A 26,635-nucleotide genomic window follows, 5' to 3' on the forward strand; every position below is an offset into this window, starting at 1 on the left:
GAGAAAACTATAAAAACCTATGAACTGATGCAGACCAGAATGAGCAGAACTTGAAGAACAATTTATACAATGATAACAAGATACAATATTATTATTATTAAAAGACTTTAGAATTCTGATCAACATAATGAAAAATCATGAATCCAAAAGAATGAAAATGAAATATGCCATTCACTTAGAGATGGGGAGGTACAGAAAGAGACATACATTTTTGGATATGGTCAATTTGGGAATTTATTTTAATGGAATTGTCTAACTACGAAGCTATCTATTGGTGGCCTTATTTTTTATTTCTAAAAAAATATGCTTAATGGGAGATTGGGGATAAAAGGAAGGGGGAAAAGTAATGAAATAAAAACAAAACAATATTTATGCTATAACACACTTATTTCAATATAACTTACCTCTGTGCTTCATTGTTGCTCTGAATTAAAACAGAGAAATCAAAAGTATGGTTGGGAAATTATGCACAGAAACTCATTTGAAGTGGCCAGAGATTTTGTCTCTAGCACTATTCTATCTGGGCACTAGACCAAGAGGAGCTGTGCATATCTCACCATATGAAATGTTATTTGGACATTCACCGTTGCAGGCAAAAAGTTTTAAGACAGCTTATATAACTATGCTTGGAGGAGATTTTGCACTTACTGAATACATCACATAATTACAAAACAGAACTAGAGAATTACAGGAAATGGGAATTTTAACTCAAGGGGGTCTGTTAGATTATGCACTCCATTTGATAAAAGCTGGGGATTCAGTTTATATAAAAAAAACTTTAATAGAACTAGCGTAACACAATCGTTACGGGTAGGGCCTTTCCATGTTATTTTGACACCACCTTCAGCTATTCGTGTATTAGAAAAAGAATCATGGCTGCATTGCTCACATTTGAAAAAAGCAACAGCAGCAGAAGAGATTACATCAGACAACACAGCTGCAGTCAAAAAGACAAAAGAAGAAGAAGTTATCCAAGAAGAAGAAGAAAATGGAGACAGAGATCAAGACAAAGGAGAAGTCAACAGAGAAGAAACAGAGAAGATGACAGTGGAAAGGACAATTGTACTATAACAAAGACATTGCAGAAAAAATCAACACAGAGAAGAGGAACACAGACTGATTATGGACATGAACTATAAGATTTTTGCGCCATTCTAACATTACACACTTTCACTAGAGTTGCAAACAAACATTACATAGTAACAGCATGAAGACAGAAGACAGTAGCAGAGGAGGTGACTTTAAAGATTTGGTAAGGATTCACTACAAAATAACACACACACATAGAACACATTTCTCACAAACTCTGCAACATCTTAACCAGGTGATGGGTATTCATTGAATTGAATGAATACAGATAAATCACCTTGGGAAGATAATAATAATTATATACATTAAATTAATAAGATTTTAATTCACAGGAAGACTTTATGTGTTCCTAGGAGATAACGGAAAACATACATATCTTTCTAAGGAAAATCTTTAAGGTTTTCTTAGACTCTCTTAAGGGGGAAAGTTTATTTTCCTCCTGCAAAATGTAAATAGTTTGTAAATGCTATGTATAGTTTTTTTTATCATAATTTGTACATAACATACATAGGTGTAGAAATTGTACAGATCTGTATATTTCTATAGATTTGTATATAGTTAAATTGTTACAAAGTTTTGATTTTATTAGTATAGCAAGTTGATTTTGAGTTAGTTTTGGTTTTCTGTATTAGTGATAGGATAAGGTCTTAGCATAGTAAAAAGTTTCATTTGAATTGTTCAAATAGGATTTGAAAGGTGCAGTTTGCATAGTTATTATTTTATATAGACTTTAGCTTTTTGTAAAATATAAATTGTTTTTTGTAACTATTTTGTTTCAAAAAATTTTCAAAAGTCTGCATCTTGCATTTTACATTTTGAATTTCTGTAATTGTATGTTTTTCACTTACATTTGTGCAAGTATGTTTTCATTGATTACTTGTTTTCATCGAAATTTTATTTTCTTTGATTTATATCCCTAGTAAGTTTAGCATAGATAAGAATAGAATAAGCAGTATAAGATTAAGACTATTTTGTTTTAGGAAATATAATAATAATAAGGTTAGGTATAGCTTTAGAATTACATAGAATAGGGAGCATACAGCAGAGATTTTTTTTATCTCTCCATATGCTCAAAGGGGGGAAATTATAAGAATGATATTAGAAAATAAGTATTGTTTTATTAGTTTAGAGATAAGAAGCAGAGAAGCTGGCTTGAGAAAGAATTGGAGTTTGAAGCAGATATGAGACAGTGTTAATTTCAAATGTTGACAGTTTAATGGTTTTTTTCTGTGACAGTTACTGTCTCTGAGTATGGCAGTTGGTCTCTAGCAGTTGGTAGAGTCACACACAGAGGCTCTGGCTCTGAGGGGGTAACATCTTTGCCTCTCTCTCTCTGTCTCTCTCTCATTGTCTGAATTAAAGAACTGAAGGAGTTAAGTGTTTTTTTTTTTCCAACTTGGGAAACACTATTGACTATTACTGTCTTTATAGATTATTTAACTCTGAGAAGACCAAAAAAAGATCTGGTCTTTGGTTTGGACTCTGAGCCTGCTAAGGCTTAAGATTTCCTAACATGATTCTTGTTGAGATTCAACCAGCTAGCCTTTGTTATTTTTATAACTTGGGGGTGAAGTTAAGAATATAAGGAGAATAGTGTTAGTTTATTGTAGAATAGGGAAAATTTGGGTTAGTCAGATCAGGAAGGATTAGTGTAGCCTGTGGACACAGGAGAAGCAATCCCTTGCAGAACCGGGGGGTTTTATTTGGGTGGAGTTAGAATCCCTTAGAAATCCTTTTTACCCTTATATATTTCAATAAATATTTTATTTTTTATAACCAGAGTCTCTTTAGCGTCCTTGCACCTGGCCCTGAAGAGAAGTTCATTTATGAGCTTCTCTTCACTGATATAAACTGAGGATACTTTGTGAGCACAGCAAGCAGAGTATCCAAATCAGTTTATAACTAATAATCAATCCATTGCTATATTAGTTTTTGCAGTCTTGCCATTTATTTTTACAGTACCAAAGAGGAATGGTTAAAACCTGGCTCATAGAACTACTAAAAAAAGCAAATAAACATTTCCATGCAATGTCTTAATAGGGTAGGCCTGCTATAAAATGATGTTAAGTGAATAGGATTTAAAATGGATACTACTATATTTTTATATGATTGCAAGATTTATTAAAAAACCTATAATATCCAGAAAAACACAGAAAAAAAGGCTCTTTTCTCAAAAGGACATTTGGTGGATACATGGTCATGGGAAGAAAAAATAAGGCCAAAATAGAGAAGGGGAAGCAGAGTTAGAAAATAATTAAGTAAAATTAAAGCAAATCCTTGTCTCAGTCCAGCTATAATCTGTAAATATTACTGTTAGATCTATATGATATTCTCCTTTCTATGCAGGTGTAAACTAATTTTCCCCAATTACTTTTCAAACTTGTCATTGATTTTCCTCAAAGAATGAAATTAGATGTGATGAAATTAGGCAGAGGTTCATTTTCTCATATAAACTGGGATAAACCACATTCACACATATACACATACGATATTGAGATCAATCAATCACATGCATTTCTTTTTTTCTTTTCTTTTCTTTTTTTTTTTTAACCCTTACCTTCCATCTTGGATTCAATACTGTGTCAAGTAGGGGTCAAGTAACTTGCCCAGGGTCACACAGCTAGGAAGTGTCTGGGAAGAGGCCAGATTTGAACCTATAACCTCCCGTCTCTAGGACTGGCTCTCAATCCACTGAGCTACCCAGCTGCCCCCTATCACATGCATTTCTAAAACATGTGCAGGTATTATGTTTCGCATTCAGAGGATATCTTTTAACTTATCAAGTTCAAATTGGCAATAAACCCTACCGAGTCATTAAAAAATCAAACATTTTTGAGCAGCCATACTATACAACTTCTCTTACTATATCAAGTTAAGATTTAATAACATGGTAAGAATCCTAACTTTAAATAATATAATCATTTTTTACTTAGTATTATTTTGATAATTATAAAAATACACATAGCTATTAAACAAAATCTTATAAAATAGTACTTTTAATTATAATGTAGTATACCATATTTATGTTTTTCCTGATTAGAAGAGTAAAAAGAAAAGCAAAACTACAAAAGATACAGCAAAGAATTTTGGAAAACCAATAAAATTGAGATGATTCTCATTTTTTCATAAGTAATAAAGGTATAAAGATTGTTGCTTTAAAAAAAAACCTTCTGGGAGTACAAATTTTAGAAGCAAGATAAAATACTAACCGTTCTCGGTTACTTGGATTAATAGCAACTAAGGAACCTCTATCCCAAATCCTGTCAAATTTGCCAACATCAGCCCTACAAGTAAAAAAAAAATAACTTTAATGGAAGGGAGAGAGTCTTTAAGTTGCAGGGTAAAGGAAAGTATATTTATATTACTGCAGGACAATTTCATACCAGTAGTTCTCTATATATGTGAAATTACAGTTCCATCTCATTCCCCAAAATGGGAGGGATGGGGTACCATGGGAAAAACAAGTCCAGAAAGATTAGCTTTTTTTTTTTGTTTGGGAAAAAGTTTTTATTCTAGAGCTAATGCTATGATTTCATGATAGAGGTAATGGTATTCTAATTCTTCCCAATCTATTTCTATTCCATATTGTAATGGTTGTGTAAAACTAGGGGATAGATGAATGAGAAAGGGGACAATTATTCCCCTCTTAAAAAGGGGGGGGGCAATGGCATCAATATCAAGGTTCTCATGATTTGGGGCATTTAAGGAAAAAGCCCTGCTCAAGGACAACTCTGCTCCTATCCCCTATATGATTGCAGTTTAGGATTCTATCGGGAAGTTAGTTATATGGTGGGGTAGGTGAGATCTCTTCCTCTTCACCAAAAAGTTCCTTTTGGGTTATAGGTCCAGGGATTAGGTAGAATAGATTGTACAGCTCAGGTCACAACTTTTTCTATAAAAGAAAGTTTTAAGTCAAGGTCAAAGACTCTATAATAAAGATATCTGTACATATGACAAAAAAAGAAAATATATGGAATTAAAAATCAAATTGATCCTCTGTGTGCACTACAACATACATCTAGCTCAGATGAAAAGACTCTATAGATCTTTTTGCCAGGTATGTGGTTTCAGACATATAATTTATTCCTACCTGGGAAGGTCAAAAATATTGCAACAGTATAAAGTGATATTCCCTGATGAGCTCTGAAACAACAAAAAAACAGAAATAAAAATATTTCATGAGTGATCTCAAAAATAAAAGTAGGTAAAAATCCAGAAAAGCAGAGAGAATGATAAAAAGCTAAAAGGATAAAAAAAAAATTTAATCTCTACAATATAGTTTTATGCTAGTTTGTTTTAGTAGTTCCTCAAGTTAGCATAAAAAATACTCTTTCTGGATGCATTAAAAGAAAAGCTTGCAAATGTACATTAGTCTGGACAGACTATAATATCACTTACTTCATAACTTGTGTTATATTTATTGGGAAAGGAAATGGAGGATTGGAAAACAGGGGATAACTTAAGGTTTGTATGGGGGTAACGAGGAGTTAAGGGGAGAGAGGGAACACTGCTAGGTGAGGCAAGGGAGGGAGATGCCCCCTGCTGAGAGGAAACAGCAGGGGTCCGATAAGGACTGTTTGTCGTTGAATGACTGAACTGATGTTCAGCTCCCTCTATGACCAGAAAAGATAGTCGACTTATCTGACTGCGAATTCAAATAATATAAAGTTTAATAACCAGTTGGAATTGGAGTTTTTCCTTAGCTTCAGAGTATAAGGCCAGGCCCCAGAGGCTGGTGGAGGGTTTGTCCCACTCCTGTCTACTGTATATCAGTCCTCGCTTTGTCTAATTTAGAATCTTAGCAGTACACAGAAAGCAAACAAGAACAGTTCTAACTTTCAGAAGTGATTGGGCCTGAATCTTTGGGCTGAACCAAGAAGTGGTGTGCCTCAGACTGGGCTGAACAAAGTCCTCTCTTCTCCAACACCAGGAAGCAAGTCATCCCCCTGCAGGAAGGAAGTGCTAGTCACAAGACCCAACTGCCACTCCCAGTTGCCCCTTCCCCCACAAACTGTCAGTCTAGTTTCCTTTCCACACTTGCTACAATTCTAGTGATACTTGCTTTCTCCTTTAATATTCTAACTCTGCTAATAATACACAACCATAAATCTGTTTACTAAAAGGCTGATTGAAACTTTGAAGTTTTTCTGAAGTCTTTCACTGAAAGTTAGTATTGTTCTAAGTCCCTTTTGGCATATGTAAGAGAACTGAATCTAACACCTCCCATTTACCAAGTACCGGATTATGTATAAAGTGGAAATTTTCTACCTTTGAACTATGTTCCCCAGAATTCCTTTTGTATCTTCCAGCATCCCTTTCACTGTGTCCTCACGTTTGCGTTGTTATGTTATTGGTTATAACTTTCTGGGGCTCCTCCCTCTTTTCTCTTCTTTCTTGAGATTGCAGCTTGAGTTAGTTCCTTTTTAATTCTAGTTTTTATTTTAATAAATTTTATAAATATAATACTTGAGTTATTGTATATTAATTTTAATTCTCACAATAAACAAAACAATATTCATTGCTATTTGCATTTTGTTTTAAGGTTTGTGAAGCACTTCATTTATATTAATTGACCCTAGCACAATGGAGAGAGCATTGAGCTTGGGGTTAGGAAGACCTGAGTTCAAATCAGCCTCAGATACTTATTGTATGATCCCATTTACCTCAGTTGTTTTAAGGGTCAAATGAGATAATAAAGCACTTGGCACAGTGTCTAGTACATAGTAAACACTACATATAAGTGCTAGTTATTAGCTATTATTATTATTGATCCTAATGACAAACCTGTGGGGTTGTTATATAGGTATGATTATTCCATTTTACAAACTGAGGAAATTGAGTTGAAGGGATGTGAAGTAATTTGCCACTGTCACCGAATTAGAATCAGGGTAGCATTTGAACTCAGATCCCTTCAGGCCCTGAGTCTAATCACTACTCCTATCTTTAAGCCATTGATTCTACCTCATCTGTCTGAAATCTTCCAATCTTCAAAGACACAGCTTGAATCTGACCTCTTCTGAGAGTCCTTCCTTCACTGCACAAGACCCCATATTTTCTCTCTCCTCTAACATATTTTTAAAATCTATACTATGTCCTTGCCATAAATTATGTCTTGTCTAGTAAGGTTTTTATGTGTATGGATGTCTCTTTAAGTAGATTATAAATTCCTTGAGTGTAGGAATCATGTTTTAAATTCCCCTCCTCCATTTCCTTTTGGTACTCAGCATATTATAGGTTCTCAATAAATATTCAATGCCCTTAGAAATAATCTAGTTCAATCCCATCATTTTACAGAGAAGGACCCTGGGTCTCAGACCTATACAGTTAGTTGCACTGCTAGTAGGTGGTCAAGCCATGTCAATAACCATGTATGAATAACAGTTTATTAATACTATGTGGAGGCTCTGGCTAAGTGCTGGACTACTGGGCTAAGTGGTCAAGCTAGGCCTAGGAGTTAAGTCATACAACTTTTCATCTTAAAATTTGTCTACTACCTCATACTTTCACAGAATGAAAAGTAAATTGATTTAGAGCTGGGAGGTCACTGAGTTCAAGAAGCATCTTATTTTACAAATGAAGTAATTGAGACTAAGAGAAATTAAGTACCTTACCTAGGGTCATACAGCTAATATATGTCTTACATAGACTGAGCTCATGACCATCATCTTCTGGGGCTACCTAGTTAACTGTCTTTCATTATTTTTTGTTTGATAAATTATGTGGTTAGGACAGTACAATTGTCAGGTCAGCTAGAGGATGATTCCTGTCAATTCTGGAGTCATAGAATAAAAAAACTTAGAATTGCATTATCTCCTCAGACCCTGAGAGTTTCAGTGACTTGTCTCTTCCCACTGTACCACCTCACAGTGTATGACCCTGAGCAAGTCCCTTAACTTCACCTGCCTAGCTCCTACCACTCTTATGATTTGGAATTGATATTTACTATCAATTTTAAAACGAAAGCTAGAGTTGTTTTTTTTTAAGAGTTCTGGATTAGCAGTCCAAGTCTGGAAAAGTTTCACGGTTTCTTCCTGAAGCAACTTATTTTTGGCAAGTAATGAATGCCCAAAAGCCTTTAGATCATTTAGTCAAAAGTATATGAGTGTGTTTATGTAATGGTTGGAGGAGTTTCAAAATTGTGTTTCCTTTCATTCTTCCCATTCATATATAACTCAGTCCTTGGAAAATACTTAAATTGTATATAATTTTTAGGGAGATAGGTAAGTATTTATGTCAAAAATAGACAAAACAAACCTTAAATACTTTGCCTCCTGAAATTCCTGCAATTGATTCTTCTGAATAAGATAGATTCTGCTCAGTAAAAAATTCCCGTATGGCCAGTTCACTGATTTCTACTCCAACTACACTATGGCCCAGATCAGCAAACCTGTATGTTGAAAACAGCACAGTTAGTATCTGTTCTCTATTTGTTTTGTTTGGGTTTTTATCAGATCAGCATTTCTAGGGGTAGAGAGATAATGCCAGATGAGCTAAATTCCTTCTACAAATGGAGAACAGCACTTTTTCTTCAATGCCTATTTAAAATTTGCAATATCGGAACTCTGAATTTGATTTTAAATGACAGTGAGCTGAAATCTACCTTCATCTCAAAAGTCCTTATGTTCAGATTAGTCAGATTTATGAATGACAGGTGTCAACATAGAACACAATGGCTATTTGCATGCATTTAACAACCCATATGTATCAAGAATACTGAAAAGCTAAATTTACATATCCTTCAAAATGGAAGGGAATTATGCATATTAAGTCTTGAGTAGAGTTGATTAATTTCAAATATCAAAGCACACTTTGTATTAGAAACTCTTTTACAATTTGTCTTTGACAAATACACATTCCTTTAATTTCTTCAATTATTTATAAGACCCCAATGCTACATGTGTTTGCAGAAAATGAGTTTATTGTGGTCATCTCTGTAACAATGAACAAAAAGACCTTACATGGTGAGCCCTCTCCCTTCAATGGGAACAAATACAAAGACATAACAGTGGCTTTAAGCCAGGGAAATAAAAAACCCAATACTCATATTCTAACATGGACCTTTTTCTTGGTATATAGTTATCTTCCTACCATGAGCACAGCATTAACTTTAAGATATTAGGATCATATTATCATACATTTAGAGCTAGAAGGAACCCAATGAATCTATCTAGTCCAAGTACCTCATTTTACAGAGAAGGAAAGCAAGGCTTGGGGAAATTAAGTCATTTGCCCAATATCGGAAATAGTGAGTTTCATAAGCAAGATTTGAATTTAGGTTCTTATCCCAGATCTAATACTCTTTCCATAACCCAACATTGCGCCAGTTTTACCACATTGCCTTCCATGGTATATGACAATAATAACCTACACTTATTTTATTGTTCTTTTTATAGTCAGTGTAGCATAGTGGATGGAGAGCCAGTCTTTGACTCCAGAAGACCCAGATTCAGTTCCTGCCTCTAATATGTATTATATGTGATGTCACTGAATTTCTTGGTGCCATCAGGAAACTCAAATACTAAATTCAAGGGCAAGTTTTCATCTGCTTTGGTAGAGGGAGCTCCTCAGCAGACTTGGTTAAGACCATTCCCCATTTTAAACAATGAAGGTACTTGATCAGGAATGTGAGGACTCTACTCCACCCATACTTAAGCATACTTTAGGGGAAGATAAAGTTGTAAACTCTTTACTGAACAATGAAAAGTACTTAACCCATACTTAAAGTAAAGCTAAAAAAACCGTAAGCTGGGTCTATTTTTAGATCTAATACAAAATATACCTATAAAGGTCAGGCAACTTGCAAACTTGCAAGGGGCAAAGAGGTGTGAACTTATTCAGAAATTTTAGTCTACCCAGAGAAGTTGAGAACTAAAGAAGGTGTGAATTAAGAATGGTCAGTCCTGTGAAAACGTCTACTGTGATTGGTAGATGTGAGAACTTAGGGGAGGTGACATAGGAGAAAATTCTCTTTAAAAGGTGCTGTCTGAACCAGTTCAGGAGAGTTCAGGAGAAATTCAACCTTGGAAGCTGAAGTGGAGCTCAGGAGCTGAACTAGTGGGTCTCTCTGAACACTAGAATCTTGCTTGGGACAAATCTTGTGGTGAGTGGATTAAAGACTGACTGATCTCTCTCTTAGGGCTTGGGCCTAGGCTGGCCTAGCCCTTTTCTCATTGTTTCTTCCTATTCTCTCTCTTTCATTAATTCCTTAATTTGTATTAATTAAAATCTCTATAAAACCCAGCTGACGGGTATATTTCATATTTGGGAATTTTCCCATGGTGACCACTATATTTTTGATTTGAAACCATATTTCCATGGTCACAGTTTAAGCCAACCACTCTTTTAACTATCACAATTGTTCAATGAGGAGATTACAACTTTATCTTCCCCTAAAGTAAGGTCTAAGTAGGGTGGAGTAATTTAGAATTCCCAAGACATTCCTGATTTTGTTAAACTAAGTATCTTCATTGTTATAATCTGGAAATAGCTAAATCCAATCTTCACATATTATAAATAAACTATCATAAATTCCATTTACTTTAGTAATTCATTTTGGGATTTAGAAATTAAATACCTGGTGACCACCTAATTAATATATTATCAATCTCAACCACAATTAATTTTAACTGCCTCCATGACATCCGTCTTTCCTCCTGGTTTCAAAGCATTTTTTTTGCTTATGGGTACACTAAAAAAATGTGGTGGTACAACTTACAACCATCTCTCTATCATTCCAGTCTAGGAATATAATTTCTCTTAATAAAGAAAATTCCTCTATAATAAAGTACTCTAAAGATCTTAGAGTTGTGTGAAAATTGTGTGAAAAACCCATCGTATTATCACCAAAGGAAAAATTACCAGTGTGCATTTGCTCCTACCATTTCATTTCAACTGCTTTTCCACAAAGAGGAAAAAATACCCTGAGTCCATTCCTGCCATTAAGAAATGTATTCATGTATTTTCTTAATAACCTGGAAAAGAGAGAGGGAGACAGAGAGAATGAACAAAATATGTTAATAATTTTAAAAAGGAATTTGGGGGCAGTTAGGTAGCTCAGTGGATTAAGAGCCAGGCCTAGAGACAGGAGGTCCTAGGTTCAAATCTGGCCTCATATACTTCCCAGTTGTGTGACCCTGGGCAAGTCACTTAACCCCCATTGCCTAGCCTTTACCATTCTTCTGCCTAGGAACCAATACACAGTATTGATTCCAAGATGGAAGGTAAGGGTTTTTATACATAAAAAAAAAAAGGAATTCATTAAAACAGTAAAAGATAAAAACTATCTCATCAGTGGACTCTTTTATACTTCTTTGTTAGCAAAATTAAAAACATTAACAAAACAACCCTGAACACCATAATCCTTTTTTTTTCTGAATTAAAAAAATCAATGAAGTTTGCTAAAATCTGGTGTCTCATTGAGATCTAAAGGTAACCCTGGGTTCTTGAAGGATACATCAATGGAGTATAAGCTCTACTAAGCTAGAAGGGCTTTGAGTACCAGCTAGAGGACACCATCACTTTGGAAAGACCTCATCACTAGAGAGGTCATAGGTGACTCATTTTTTAGTCAGATTGTTGTAAAAAACCATCTATTAAATGGCAGAAAAACTGCTCTCTGCATTGGAGCAGGGAATATCACAGATTCTAGAAATAAAAGAAATGGAAAGTGAATGTTTATAACTATTTATCATTGCAATTTAGGTACCTGATATTTTGTTCTTGCTCCTCACTTCACTGACCAGTTGCTGATGTAGTGGGTTCCCAAAATGTGTACTCAGATTTTAAGAAATATTTCATAAATACTATAGTGAAACTATAACTGATAATCCAATCCCTAAATATAAGTCAATCTTTCATCTATATCTTTCTCAATCTCTCAGATGCATCTTAAGACACAGTAAGATGGTGCAGTGGAAGGAAGGGAAGAAGGAAAGAATTAAACATTTAGTAAATACCTATTGTGTGCCAGGCACTATGATAAATGCTTTACAAATATTTTCTCATTTGATACTCATAACTACCCCCAAGAAATAGGTACAGCAGTAAGAGTGTTGAACTGTCATCAGGAAAACTAGAATTTAAGTCCTGCTTCAGATAACTTACTATATATGTTCCCTTGGTCTGGGCAAGTTGCTTTGCCTAGGCCTCAGTTTCCTTATTGATAAAATGGGGTTAATATTACCTACCTCACAGGATTATTTTGAAGATCAAATGAGTTGTTATATATAGAATGCTTTGCAAACCTTAAAATGCTATATAAATCCTAGCTATTATTAGCTATTTTTGACTGTCCTCTGCTCCTAGAAACTCTCCTTTCTGGATTCTTGCAAAACTATTTTCTTTCCTTTCTTCCTAGAAGAGTAGATGTCCTAGTGTACTGCTCTCTCAGTCTCCTCTGCTGGCTAATCATTTATATCAAGCTTCCAAACTCCCAAACTATTCTAAGTCTTTTTTTAAAAAATATTTTCACGATGAAGTGTCCTTACCCCTTACCACAGCTAGTCCTTCTACTTGTTCCATCCATTCCATTCCATCTACCAGTGTTCCTTTTGTCAGCCTCACACTTTCACTTATTTTTAATCTCTCCCTGTTTATTGGTTCATTTATTATCTCCGACAAACATACTTATGTCTTTCCTATCCTCGCTTGAAAAAAAATTCCTCACTTGATCCTTACATCCCTGATGACTTTGTCCTGTATCTCCTGAGAGCACCAAGGTGGCACAGAAGATAGAGCACAGATCCTGGTGTCAAGACATGAGTTAAAATCCTGCTTCAAAAACTTACTAGTTGCATATAACACTGGGCAAGTCATATGATCACTGTCTCAGTTTCCTAATCTGTAAAATGGGCCTAATAATAGCACCTATCTCCCAGAACTATGTAAGGATCAAATGAGACAATAATTGTAAAGCATTTAGCAGAGGGCTATGGCACATAGTAAGCACTATATAAATGGTAGCTCTTATTACTATCATTATTCTCTTCAACATTTTGTAGTTAAATTCCTCAAAAAGGTCATTTCCAATAGATGTCTCCACTTTCTCTCCTCTTCTTCTCTTAAACCCTCTCTTTAAACCCCTACAATCTGGCTTATTATCCACTGAAACTACTCTCCAAAATTTAGGAAAATCACAAATTCTCATAAAAATTGGGTTGGAGTGGAGAGAAACTTGAGGGAGACAGACCCATCAGCAGGTTATTGCAGTAATCCAGGTGTAAGATGATGAGGCTGGCACTAGAGTGCTAGCAGTCACAGGAGAGAAGATGTGTTTGAGAGATGTTGCAAAGACAAAATTGACAGGTCTTGGCAACAGATTGGATATGACAGCTGAAATATAATGAGGAGTTGAGGGTTGTTAGTCTGAGGGACTTGGAGGATGTAGTTGCCCTCTACGGCAAGAGAGAAGATAAAGAAGTGGAGGGAAGGGCTTAGTTGGGGTTGGGGGGTAGTAATGAGTTTCATTTTGAACCTATTCCATTTAAGATTCCTACTGGACATCCAATTTGAGATATCTGAAAGGCAGTTGGAGATATGAGAGTGGAAGTCAGCAGAGAGACTAGGGTAGGATAGGTTTTAGATTCATTAGCATGGAGGTGGTAATTCAATCCCTAGGAGCTGATAAGGGCACCTTACACCAGGATTACTGCAATAGCCTGCTGGTGGGTCTGTCTCCCTCAAGTTTCTTTCCACTCGAAACCAATTTTTATGAGAATCCATGATTTTCCTAAAAAGCAAGTCTGTTCATGCGACTTCCCTCCCCAACTCCATTGGTTTCCAATTGCTTCTAGGTGCAAATATAAATGCCATGGCATTCAAAATCCTTCATAAACTATGCTTTTCTACCTATCCAGTCTTCTTACACTCTACTCCTCAATAACACATACTTTTTTCTTTCCATTATGGATTTTTTTTATTTGAAAAATTTTTAATTAGTTTAGAATATTTTTCCATGGTTACATGATCCTCTCCTTTCACCCCCCTCCCATAGCCAAAGAGCAATTCCACTGGGTTTTACATGTGTCATTGATCAAGATCTATTTCCATATTATCAATATTTGCACTAGACTCATGGCTTAGAATCTACATCCCCAATCATGTCCCCATTGAACCATGTGATTGATCATGTTTTTCTTCTGTGTTTCTACTCCCACAGGTCTTTCTCTGGGTGTGGATAGGGTTCTTTCTTATAAGTCCCTCAGAATTGTCCTGGATCATTGCATTGCTGCTAGTAGAGAAGTCCATTACATTCGATTATGCCAAAGTGTAAACAACACATACTCTTGCTCCAGTGACACTGGCTTGTTGGCTGTTCCAAGAACAAGACACTATTTCTCAGCTCTGGGCATTTATCTTTACCTGTCCCCCAAATTGGAAATGCTCTCTCTTCTCTATTCCAACTACCTTCCTAGATTCAAAGCCAAATTAAAATTCTACCTTCTATAAGAAGCCTTTCCCAACCTCTCTTAATTCTAGTGCCTTTCCTCTGTTAATTATTTCCTATTTATACTGTAATTATATTGCTTTGTATAAATTTGTTTGCATGTTGTCTCCCCCCCAAAATTGAAAATTCCTTGAAGGCAAGGACTGTCTTTTGCCTCTTTTTGTATTTGGCACATAGTAGGTTCTTAATAAATATTTTTTGATTGACATTATCAACTCTCATGGATTTAATGATCATTTCTAAATAAGTGACATGGATTTATATATAAATATATAGCTCAAGAGTCTATTTCTTCAGTTTCAGCTGTACAAAACCAGCTACCTCATTGGCATTTTAACCCGGATGTCCTGGAGGAATATTAAACACAACATGTACAAAATAGAACTTACTGTCTTTCCCCTAAAAACTCTAACAAACTTCCCAAATCTGCCAAGGACACCACCATCCTTCCAATATCTCAATTTTTTCTCTTATCCCTCATATCTAATCAGTTGTGAAATCTTATTGTTTCTACCTTCACAAGATCTCTTGTACCATACTCTATGCCCTTATCATAAGAAGCCATTGGGCAGAGAAGGCAGGGATGTGGACTTGGGAGTTAGAAAAATCTGGGTTCAAATTTTACCTCAGACTTTTACAAGCTGTGTGAACCTGGGTACATCACTTCCCTTCTTCTTGACTTTAGTTTCCTTATTTCTAAAATGAGATAGTTGGGTTAGATGGCCTTTAAAGTTCCTCCTAAGGGGGCAGCTGGGTAGCTCAGTGGATTGAGAGCCAGCCCTAGAGTCGGGAGGTCCTAGGTTCAAATCTGGCTTCAGACACTTCCCAGCTGTGTGACCCTAGGCAAGTCACTTAACCCCCATTGCCTAGCCCTTACCACTCTTCTGCCTTGGAGCTTGACTCAAAGACGGAAGGTAAGGGTTTAAAAAAAAAAGAAAGAAAAGAAAAAAGTTCCTCCTAGCTCAACTTTCCTATAATATATCTCACTAACCCCACTTTTTCAATTCTCTAACATATTAAATCCATCTTCCACATAGTTGCCACTCTGATTTTCCTTTCACACAGATTTGATCATGCCACTCTTGTACTCAGAAAATAATGGCACTTGTATATAAATATAAATTCTTCTGTTTAGCTTCAAAATTGTTTTTATTTTAATAACAAATTTACACGAGTTTTCTGAAGTTATATAATCCAAATTTTCTTCTTCCTTTCTTCCATCACCCCTCCAAAGCTGGCGATTCAATCTGGGTTATACATGTAATATAAAGCAAAATGTTTCCATATTATTCATTTTTATAAGTGAATAATCTTATAAAACCAAAACCCTAAAACATATAACCAAATAAACAAATGATAAATCATACGCTTCCATCTGCAATCTTACTGCAACAGTTCTTTCTCTTTTTTATAAGTCCCTCAGAATTGTCCTGGATCATTGTATTGCTGTCAATAGCAAAGTCTATCACATTTGATCATTCCACAATATTGCTGCTACTGTGTACAATGTTTTCCTGCTTCTGTTTATTTCACTCTGCATCAGTTCACTTTGAGGCCTTTTCCAGTTCTTCCTAAAGTCATCCTGTTCATCATTCCTTATAGCAAAATAGTATTCCATCACTGCCATATACCACAATTTGGTGGTAATTTCCCAAATAAGGGATATTCCATTAGTTTCCAATTCTTTGCCACCACAAAGAGAGTAGCTATAAATATTTCTGTACAAAAAGGTCCTTTCCCATTTTTAAAAATCTCTTTGGGATACAGACCTAGTAGAGGTATTACTGGATCAAAAGGTATGCATTCTTTTATAGCCCTTTGGGCATAATTCCAAATTGCCCTCTAGAATGATTGGATCAAATTACAATTCTACACATTAGTGTCCCAATTTTGCTACATCCCTTCCAACATTTATCCTTTTACTTTACTGTCATATTGGCCAATCTGGTATAAGGGGGCACCTCAGAATTGTTTAAATTTGCATTTCTTTAATCAAGAGTGATGTATATTTTTTAATGATTTTTGATAGCTTTTTATATGATTTTATATGATTATTGATAGCTTTGATTTCTTCATTTGAAAACTGCCTATTTATATCCTTTGACCATTAATCAATTGGAGAATGACTTGGATTCTTATAAAATTGACTTAGTTCTTTATATATTTGAGAAATGAGACCTTTATCATAGAAATTTGTTATAAATTTTTCCCCAGTTTGTTGTTCCCCTTTTAATTTTGGTTATAGTGGTTTTGTTTGTACAAAAACTTTTGAATTTAATATAATAAAATTATTCATTTTACATCTTGTAATGTTTTCTATCTCTTATTTGGTCATAAATTCTTCCCTTCTCCAAAGATCTGACAGGTAAATTATTCTGTTCCCCTAATTTACTTATAATATCACTTTTTAAGTTTAAATCACATACATTTGACCATATCTTGGCATAGGGTGTGATGCTGATTGAAACCTAATTTCTCCCATACTGTTTTCCATTTTCCTAGCAGTTTTTGTCAAATAGCGAGTTCTTATCCCAATAGTTGGTATCTTTGGGTTTATAAACACTAGATTGCTGAGGTCATTTACCCCTACTCTATTCCATTGACCAGTACCAGATTGTTTTGATGACCACTACTTTATAGTACTGTTTGAGATCTGGTACTGTCCTTCACATTTTTTTTCATTAGTTTCCTTGATATTCTTGATTTTTTGTTCTTTCAGATGAATTTTGTTTGTATTTTTTCTAGTTCTATAATCTGTTTGGCTTTTAAAGGACTTCATAACTCGACTCCAGTTATCTTATACATCTTATACAATCCTCTTGTGGCCCAGGCAAACTGGCTTACATGACACACCCTCTCCTAACTTTGTACATTTGAGGTGAGCCTTTCCTATGTTGAGAATATATTCACTGCTTACTTTTGCCTCTGAGAAGACCTTTTTTTCAAGATGTATCCCAAGTACCAATGTCTACAGAAAGCCTTTCCTGATGCTAGTGTCTTCTCTTCTTAATTACCTTGTATTTATTAAATTATATTTCTTATTTTAATATATATATGTATATATATATATATAGATGGTCAAAGAAATACGTTAATTATATCCCTTGATATAATGTAAGCACCTTGGGAGTAAAGGTTGCTTCATTTTTTGTTTTTGTATCCTTTGTACCTACCATAGTTCTTGGTACATAGTAAATGATTAATAAATGCTTGTTGACTAAGTAAGCAGAAATTCCTTTACTGAGCCATCCCTTCTTTAGTAGATCCTCTACAATAACTCTTTTACTTTAGTATGTGCTAATACAAGATAGGAGGCAGGTAGGTATTACAATGGACAGAGTGCCAGGTCTGGAGTCATAAAACTCATCTTCCTGAGTTCAAATTTAGCCTCAGACACTTACTAGCTTTTTTTTAAAGCTCTCAAAATTTTATTGTTTTTAATACATTCTTCAGGTCCCTCCCTCCTTCTTCCTGCTATACAGAATAGGGCTGATTACTGCTGGACAGGAAGTCACTTAAGCATGTTGCTTCAGTTTCCTTATCTATAAAATGAACTGGAGAATAAAATGGCAGTGTCTTTGCAAAGGATACCCCAAATGGGGTCATAGAGAGTTAGGAACAATTAAAACAACTCAACAACAACAGGAAGATAATAAGGGCCACTATTAGAAATTATTTCTGGGATGAATCACCAGCTAATATAAAGAAAATTGAGAAACCTTGAGGATGTTATTTGCTTGAAATATTGGGTCCAAAATCAATACTCATTTGTCCTCTTTCTGTCTCCTAAATATTTATGTCCCCTATGGTTATGCCCTCTGCCGTCTCATCTTCTTTAACTCCATTCTCCTTCTTGGTGATTTTATTTGCTCCAAGGGTTCAGTGACCATATCTATGCAGACGGCTCCCATATCTGTATATCTAGCCATACATTCTCTCCTAAATTATAGTTATACATCTTCAAATGCCTGCTGGACCTCTCTACCTGGATGTTTTACTGACACTTGAAACCTAGAAAACTGAATTACTCAATTTCCCCCTCCACCCAGTTCTTATTCCCAATTTTCCTTTTTTTTTTTTAAACCCTTACCTTCCATCTTGGAATCAATACTGCGTATTGGCTCCAAGGCAGAAGAGTGGTAAGGGTTAGGCAATGGGGGTCAAGTGACTTGCCAGATTTGAACCCAGGGCCTCCTGTCTCTAGGCCTGACTCTCAATCCACTGAGCCACCCAACTGCCCCCTTGTTTTTTTAAGAACAAAATTTATTCCAGTTTGAAACAGAGAATCAATTTCAGGAGAAGGATGAAAATCAATTTCCATCAGGTATTTCTGGAATGAGGAGGATAACAGAGTAAACTCCTGTCATGTCATCCATGAGTTACCAAAGCTTACAGAATTGAAGTCCTCTTCCCTTTACCCACCACAGGTAACTGGTTGCCAAATTTTAATGTTTTTAGTTCCCTAATATCTCCTATGTCTGTCCTCTCTTCTCTATTTACACTGTCACCATCCTAGGTCTCACTATGTCTCACCTGGACTACTATAATGGTCTTTTAAGTGGCCTCCCTACTTCCAATTTCTTCTACCTCCAATCTATCCTTCACTGAATCAAATTTAACTATCATTTATCTCTATTTCAAAAACCTGTCTGCAAGAATTAAGTGATAAATTAAATGTTCAAATACTTTTCTTAAACCTTGGTAAACTAGACTTACAGCATTCCCCTGATCTTTCAACTAGGATATGATCTTGTAAGGAAAAGAAAAAAAGGTAGTCCCACATGAGTGCTTTAGAATTCTAGATTTAGATTTGGAAAAGAACCTAGAGAGCATTGAGGATGATGGATCAAAGATTTATTTAGAGCTGGGTGGAAGAGGGAGACCTTAGAAGTCATCTTTTCCAGCCTCCCTATTTTCCAGGTAAAGATCAAAGATTTTGCACTTAAAAGGGCCTGAGAGGCCATCAAGTGAAATTCCTTCATTTTAAAGAAGAGAAAACTGAGGCAAAGGAAGGTTAAATGATGAACAAGGTCACAAAAGGTATTATAAGGCAAAGCCAATGGATGACCTCAGATTGTTTGATCTATGCTAATCTCAAAAGTCTCTCCCTCATAAAATTTTGCCAGTGCTTCACCTAGAACCTTCCTGTGCTTCTTTCACACACTACCTTCTATTATGCTTGAACAGGCCTTAATTATTACTATACCTAGGCCAAAAAAAATGTAAAAAGTTTTCTTATTCATTATCTCATTTTATAGTCACAACAACACAAGCTTTATTATGATAATTTACAGTTGAAGAAATTAAGGTCAAAGAAATAAATTATTTGCTTAAGGACATATTACTAGTTAAGTGGTGAATGGTGATAATCAAAACAATGACTTCTGGCATCTTCCATTTCTTTCTCTTCACTAAGCTCCCTATATTTGGTGATTGCTTGGTTATAGTTCCCATATTTAAACATGGGAAATCAGAGCCAATATAACAATGCTTATTGTATAAAGGGTATTTTTTCTTTTAAGAAAAGAGAGCTTTTTTAAGCTTTCATGCCACAAAGATTTGTCTCTTCTATGTGTATAAAACTATCCTAGGGGATGTGAAATGTGAATTTGATAATAATGATATAACAAGATTAGTATTTCTTTATTGGATCAAATAATTCATTTCTTACTTGTGTCCATCTTCTTTATGAAATCCAATCTCGTGTACCTCCCATTTTTGTAACCAATCTTCAAGAGATAGTTCTTTGTTTTTCTGTTCCCCAAGAACAGAGTGCTCTTTGGCACCTTCTGCAGCTGCTGAATAATCCATAATATCTTGAGTGGGTACCTTCCACAAATCAGGAATTTCTCAAGCCTAAATTAAAGGTATTTATGTTACTGTCAGTTAAATGTACTGAAATGCTGTTATGCATTATTAACATTAGTAGCAAGAATTTTTTGTTTTAAGTAAATTTTACTGATATCGTTTTATTTTTACATTGCCTAAATTTCCCTTTATATGCTTTCCTGCAAGTTATCCCTTATAAGAATGTTTTTAAATAAAGGTTAAAGAAAAAGTAGAAGAGAAAAATTCAGTGACTAAATCAATATATCAAAAAAATCTAATACTATATTCCATTCTTGTGGATGTATCAAGAATGCAGGGAGATAAGACATTTCTGAGGTCCTAAAAGTGCCACTCTTTTTGAAAAGCCAGACAACTAAGGTAAAATGATACAGAAAACAATTTTCTTTACCTAAATACAGGCATACTTCACTTTGTACAATAGATATTTTCTATTGCTGAGTTTTGTAGAATTTGATTTTTAATAAGCAAATATCCTATTTGAAATATATGGGAGCCTATTTTAGATACCCTGGAGAGCTAGCTTCTTAAAGAGTAAATGCATTTGGAATGTGAATTAACTACTATTTCATTCATCAGTTTATGTTTTGTATTTCACATACCTGATTTTCTTAAATTGATGTACTTTGTATTTCAAAAGGCAAATACATGCCTTTGATTGCAAAAGAAAATAAAACCAGACAATTTGTTCAGGTAGTAGTAAGTTTTCCCAAAAATCTACTACCTATTTATGGCAGAGTATCACCATTTTAGTGTTCAAAGGATAGAGGTTTGGTCTACTTCTAAGGGTTTTCAGTTCATTAATAAAAACAAAGATGGATGAATTAGATTCTACTACCATGCTATTATTCCTAGGACTAGCATTTTTAATTCCAATTATGCATCATTGCTTTCTCAGTTATGACAATGACAAACCTTAAGTAAAAAGAGAACATTCCAAAGTTCTAATTTCTACAGCAAAATTTAAGTTTTCGTTTCCTTAGAGTAAAGATAAAGAGCATCTCACCAAAAAAGCAGGAGTAAATTGGCAGTGGCTTTGAGATTCCCCAGCAAAATGTGCTGAAATCATTTGATTGTATAAAGTAATGACTAGCATAAGAAAAAAAAAATTTTAATTCTGATTTTACTTTACTACTTTAGGTCCATTCAGATTATATGGAATTACTTGCTATACTTAATCTGGGCCACAGATTTAGAGGTAGCTGTGATCACAGGTCATATTGTCTAATACCCTTATTTTATAGAGGAAAGTGAGTAAATTTGCCTAAGACCACAAGGACAGGTAACCTGACTCCAAATCTATCTCCCTTTTCAGTGGACCAGCTGCCTTTATTTAGAAAAAGAAATAAAAGTGTCTATGGTCCAGTTAAAAGAAGCTCTTGGGTCATCTTATCCAACTCCAAGCTACAGAAAAAAGAGGCCCACTGGACGCTTCCACCGGGAATTTCCTCAAAACAGATTTTCAGGTCTTTAAGACTCAAAGTTTAAATTCCAGGTTCTGAACTAAAACTATCTTAAGTAGCAGACTATCTACCACCAGGCCCCCCTCCCCCCCTCATACCCTCGAGATATTGCTTAAGTGGTTCACCTCCTACTTAGGCACTTCTAGGAGTCCCCACTGCCGCTAGAGGGCCGGTCTGGAAGCAGGAAGACGTGAATTCTAATCTAACATAGACCCCGCAAAGTGGTCCTAGGCAAGTAACTAAACTGCTTCAGTTTCCTCAAATGTAAAATGAGGATAATAATAGCATGTACTCCCCAAGATTGTTGTGAGATTAAAATGAGATTTGGCAACTCCCTTTGAAAAGCGGTACCATAAAAAAGTGGTTCGTTGGATAGGCAAACTATTATAACCAGTTATAAAGTTATAAAGTAACTATTTCATATCTACGATAGCAGAAAGACTTAAGTACAGTATTGCTATTGTATCACTGCCAGAGGATATGTTCACTTGATATAGAGTATGCAATTTCTATCTGGGCACTACGGTGCTATATATTTCAGCCCTACTCCAATTTCCCCCCGTTTTTAAGGTCTAACTGCTAATTTAAACAACAGTTTTCTTAAATGAATATTGAAAGGTGAAAGCTTCTGTGTGAGTCAGGAAACTTGAAGGTCGAAGGTCTCGCAATTTTTTTACTCCCTAGGCTTAAACGGAAACAGCTAGAGTAGAATGCATGAAGCAAGTCCACGGGTCATTTTCGCCTGTAAAAATCAATAAGGCCCAATACATTTGGGTAAATGACGGGGTCAGAGGGGGTGGATGGCATATTCCAGACACATTTCACACGTGGCTTCAGTAGTGCGGCAGCTCTTCTAACAACCACAGCTCGGCTCCTTGGTAGAGGACGTGCAGCATCCACTTCGCCTCTTGCAGAGTGAGGTGGTGTCAAGAGCGCTGAATTTGGAGTTTTCTGGGCCTCAATTTCCTCAACTGTAAAAATGAGGGGGTGGGACTAGTCGATGAACTCCAAGGTCCCCTCCAGCTCTAAATCAATACTCACTCCTCCCGCGCCCACAGCCAGGGTAGAGGGGTCACTCACAGTATCTCAGGTTTATACGCGCTCTTGCCGCACAACTGCCCGAGCTGGCTACAGGAACCCACCGGCTGCACCTCCCAGCTCTCAGTCTGGGATCCGTCCGCTCCCGGGTCGTCCCTCCCAGTCTTGGTACTCTAGCCCACCCTCCGCGCAGCAGACCCCGCCTCTATTCCCTCCCCTTCTCTCCGGTTTAAGCTGCGCCGGCGGAAATAGCCGGGGCGGAGCGCCCGGGACGGAGGCGGGTTCCGAGCCCCTCCCCAGCTCCTCCCCCACCGGGTCACGGCGTGACAGGGGCGGAAGCAGCGGCGCCGCGGCGGCCGGCGGCTGAGCGCAGGCTGCGCTTCGCTCCCTGCGCGAATTGTCCAGTCCTGTGCGCGCGGCTCCTGGGAGGATTCGGGGGGTTCGGAGCCGCGCCCGCCCTCTAGCAGGCACTCGGAGGTTGGAGGCGCGAGGCTGCGCTGGGGTGGGGGCGGTGGGTGACTTCGGGTGACAGCGCTTGCACAAAGCGGCTCGGCTGGGGTGCAGGCCCCCCCTCGTTCCCCTTTTGCAATCCCTCCCACGCAGTAGAATCTGGGTGGGAAGTGGGAAGGTCCGAGAGGGAATCCCTGTGAGATCCGGAGACTCTAAAGGGCGTGGGGGCGTTGTAGGGTGTGGTGCGGTGCGTGGGTGCGCTCTTCGGCACGGGCTCTTAAACGCGGTTGTGGGGTGAGGACGAATTTGGGAAGAGGGAATTCCCTGGCTTTTGGGTAGTGTTACTCTTGCCCCATTCCTTACAGCCCTTCCTTTTTCTTGCAGCCGCTTCTGCTCACTGCGACTCGCCGCACCAGTTCGGTGCAAAGGTGAGAGGCAATCCAATTCTGTTTCTTCATTCCATGCCCTAGAGAGAAAGGGAGGGATAGAGACAGAGAGAGTAGAAGAAAAGCCAGTTTGCCAAGAGACACTGCTACTGCCTTTGCTTGCTGGCACGGAGGCTGATGAGTTCTTCATGTTTTCGTTGCTGCTGTCAGAGCTCTGTCACTCGGGGGTGGTCTGCTGCGGGAGGGAGGGCTTTCCTAGAACCCTGGGGAATGCAAAAGAAAATAGGGAATGGTTTGTCTAGCCCAGCCTAGGTAATGAGTGACCTCTTAGAACCCATTAGTCCTGCAGAAAGGGTAGCCCCAGTACTTGACACTTTCTTAGGACTTACTTTGGGAGGTTGCTGGGGTAACTCCTCTAAGAGAGTGAAATAGGAGGTGGGGGCGGGTAGAGCGCCAGTGGTTGTTACTCAGCTGTCAAACCTAAGAGGAAGGAAGAAGGCCCAGCTGTAGAAAGTTGGTGTTGAGCCATCTGTATTCGCAGGTTACACTCCACAGATCACACTGCTTAGTCTAAATGTCTTGCAAAAGGGTGATGTTAATCACTGGAAAAGAAGGATGCATGACTTTCTTGAAACTCATCACCATTATCTGAAAACAAAAAATACCACCTTGACAGCTGCTAGGAGGTGGTGCTATTTTTTGTTTATGAAGTGTATTGCTAGTTATTGTAGTGGGCGGAAGGCAAAATGGGGGGAAATTATTTCATGTCAGAGAAAGTGGTAGCCACTGAAAATCATATTAATAACAGGAACTGAGACTCATAGGAGCTACATTTATCCTTCTTGAAATTTCCTTAAGGGAGTTATGAAGCATAGCACTAAGGCTGCCATGTTTTAAGTAGTGCCATGTGTATTGGTATTTTTGGGGTGTCACACATGAGTAGTTAGGCCTACAGTTAATTATTTCCCTGATAAACAAGTTTTGTTTTGTTTTTTACCTAACTTGTTAACTGGCCCCCAAACAAATAGTCTCTATTGTCTATGGAGTATATAACCTGTAAGCACAGATGGTTCCCTTTCGGTTGATATTTTTGTAGCTTCTATCCCCAAAGGTCTGCAGCTTTGGAAAGAAAAAAAATATTTATTCTCTGGGGGAGGAGAGTAACTCTTCTTTTTTTCCCTTCTTTCTCTTGTAACATTTGGCAGAACTAAATTTAATCCTAAAATAAGAATATTCCTATTTGATGTAAAGTAAATAGATTATATTTAAAGGTTTTTAAAAATGCATAGACTCAGTTTCCGAAATTTGCAATTAAATGATTTCTTTTAAGCACTCCACAAATAAATATGAAATTGATAGAAAAATGAAGACCCTCCTATCAGCTTTAGATAGAATATTCAGGTTTTTTTCTCTCCATCCTTTAAAAAACTGAAAATCCAACAATGATGGAGAAATTTAAATAAATTCAAAAAGTAGAAATTGGAAAGGGCTTGGGAAAAATTAACATATCCATGTATGTATACACACACAAATCTGTTGATCCAGGCACACATATATGGCGGTAAATTAATATTAGTAACTGCAAAAGGTGGAACTTTAGTGTGACATTTTCTAAGACAAGACTGTTTTGACAGTGGTTTTCACGACATATTTTCAGTCTATTTAAACAGGAAAAACAGGAATAGGGACTGGTTAAGAGTAAACTCATAAACATACAAAGAAAAGTGACAGTTAAAGGCTTGTGAAATGTGTTGATATTATACTTTGTTTTGTGAAAGGTTTAATTCTCCCAAATGGTGATGGTAACAGTTGACAGAATTGGTTCCAAATTCTGTTACTAAGCCCTTTTTCTTGCATGATGTTTTTCTTGATTGTCTGACACTTAACACTGTTAATGTGTTTGCTGTTATGTTACCCAGTAAGTTCATAATTGGTTTTCTATTCAGTTTTTGGGAAATTTTCATTTCTATCAGACATCTTTTTTTTTACCCATCTTTAAATCATAGTGCATTTTAAAGATGTTATAAAGGGAATCCAGAAACTTCCTTCAGGTGAATAATTATTAACCATTTACAATGCTTTAACAAAAAGTACTAATTATGTAATATGTGCTTTGAAAATTGTAAGGGGAAACATTCAATTTTAGAAGACTTTAGGCATATTATAAAATCTCTACCAAGTATGTAGGTGAAATCTAAAATCTTGAGGGAAGCTGATGATACACAATTAAAAATATTCCTAGGACTGTTTTCTTCATGATTTGAGATACCCCTTGAAACTAGGCAAGTGGAGTTGAAAACAGTACTGTTTGTTGAGGAGAGCTAGTGAAAAGGCAAGTTTGTGAGTCCTTCATATTATAACCAACTTAGTACATTTTAAAATCAATTTGAACAGAGAATAGGATGGATAATGGGGGGAACCAATTTCAGTAGCCAAGATTAATTGAGTCAAAATTTTTTCTTAGTTTTTGTAGATGGCAAAGTGTTGTGTTGGGTAGGGGTTGCTAATAGAGATTATTCTAGCCATCCTTGATATTTGGGAAATGTTAATTTTTTCGAGAGTCATTAGAGGTGAATAGATGTAAATACATTCTCCCATCTTCAAAACAGCCCTCTAGAGTGGTACAGATTACATTATAGTTTACTGTGTTCTTTTCAACCCCTTTTACTTACACATTCCCCTCTTCTCCCCCCACCCCCAATTTATAACCCCAGGCCTTTTTCATTTTGGCCTTTTCTATGTGTGTTTTTCATACAGACACCCCAGAAAGAGGCCAAGAAAAATGCAGAATGATAATGACTGGTTAACTTTTCAGTATTTTGCAGCTTTTTTTCAGTTTTTCTTGAATGTATTAGATTGAACCTAATGAGAGCATGGAAAAAGTTTCCTGTGAGATATCACAGTATCATGGATAAAGT

General features: G+C 36.5%; 2 protein-coding genes across 5 annotated transcripts in view; one reads left to right on the plus strand and one right to left on the minus strand.

Moving 5' to 3' along the window:
* Positions 1-23,936, minus strand: part of TPMT (thiopurine S-methyltransferase) — a 34,295-nt gene extending 10,359 nt beyond the window's left edge. The window contains exons 1-6 of one of the 4 annotated variants that reach the window (XM_001376208.4): positions 22,924-23,189; positions 20,205-20,389; positions 10,968-11,060; positions 8,344-8,476; positions 5,180-5,232; positions 4,299-4,373 (exon numbers count right to left, since the gene is read on the minus strand). In XM_001376208.4, the coding sequence (XP_001376245.1) occupies positions 4,299-4,373; positions 5,180-5,232; positions 8,344-8,476; positions 10,968-11,060; positions 20,205-20,344 (494 nt within the window). In that variant the 5' untranslated portion in view covers positions 20,345-20,389; positions 22,924-23,189. The other 3 variants (XM_007487895.2, XM_007487896.2, XR_008917624.1) reach the window with 3 other exon arrangements.
* Positions 23,192-26,635, plus strand: part of KDM1B (lysine demethylase 1B) — a 47,816-nt gene continuing 44,372 nt past the window's right edge. Inside the window, exons 1-2 of the mRNA XM_007487893.3 lie at positions 23,192-23,358; positions 23,716-23,759. The gene's annotated coding sequence lies outside the window, so the exon portion shown is untranslated. The remainder of the gene's footprint in view (positions 23,359-23,715; positions 23,760-26,635) is intronic.

The sequence above is a fragment of the Monodelphis domestica genome, chromosome 3, assembly GCF_027887165.1.
Source record: "Monodelphis domestica isolate mMonDom1 chromosome 3, mMonDom1.pri, whole genome shotgun sequence".
Classification (NCBI taxonomy): Eukaryota; Metazoa; Chordata; class Mammalia; order Didelphimorphia; family Didelphidae; genus Monodelphis; species Monodelphis domestica.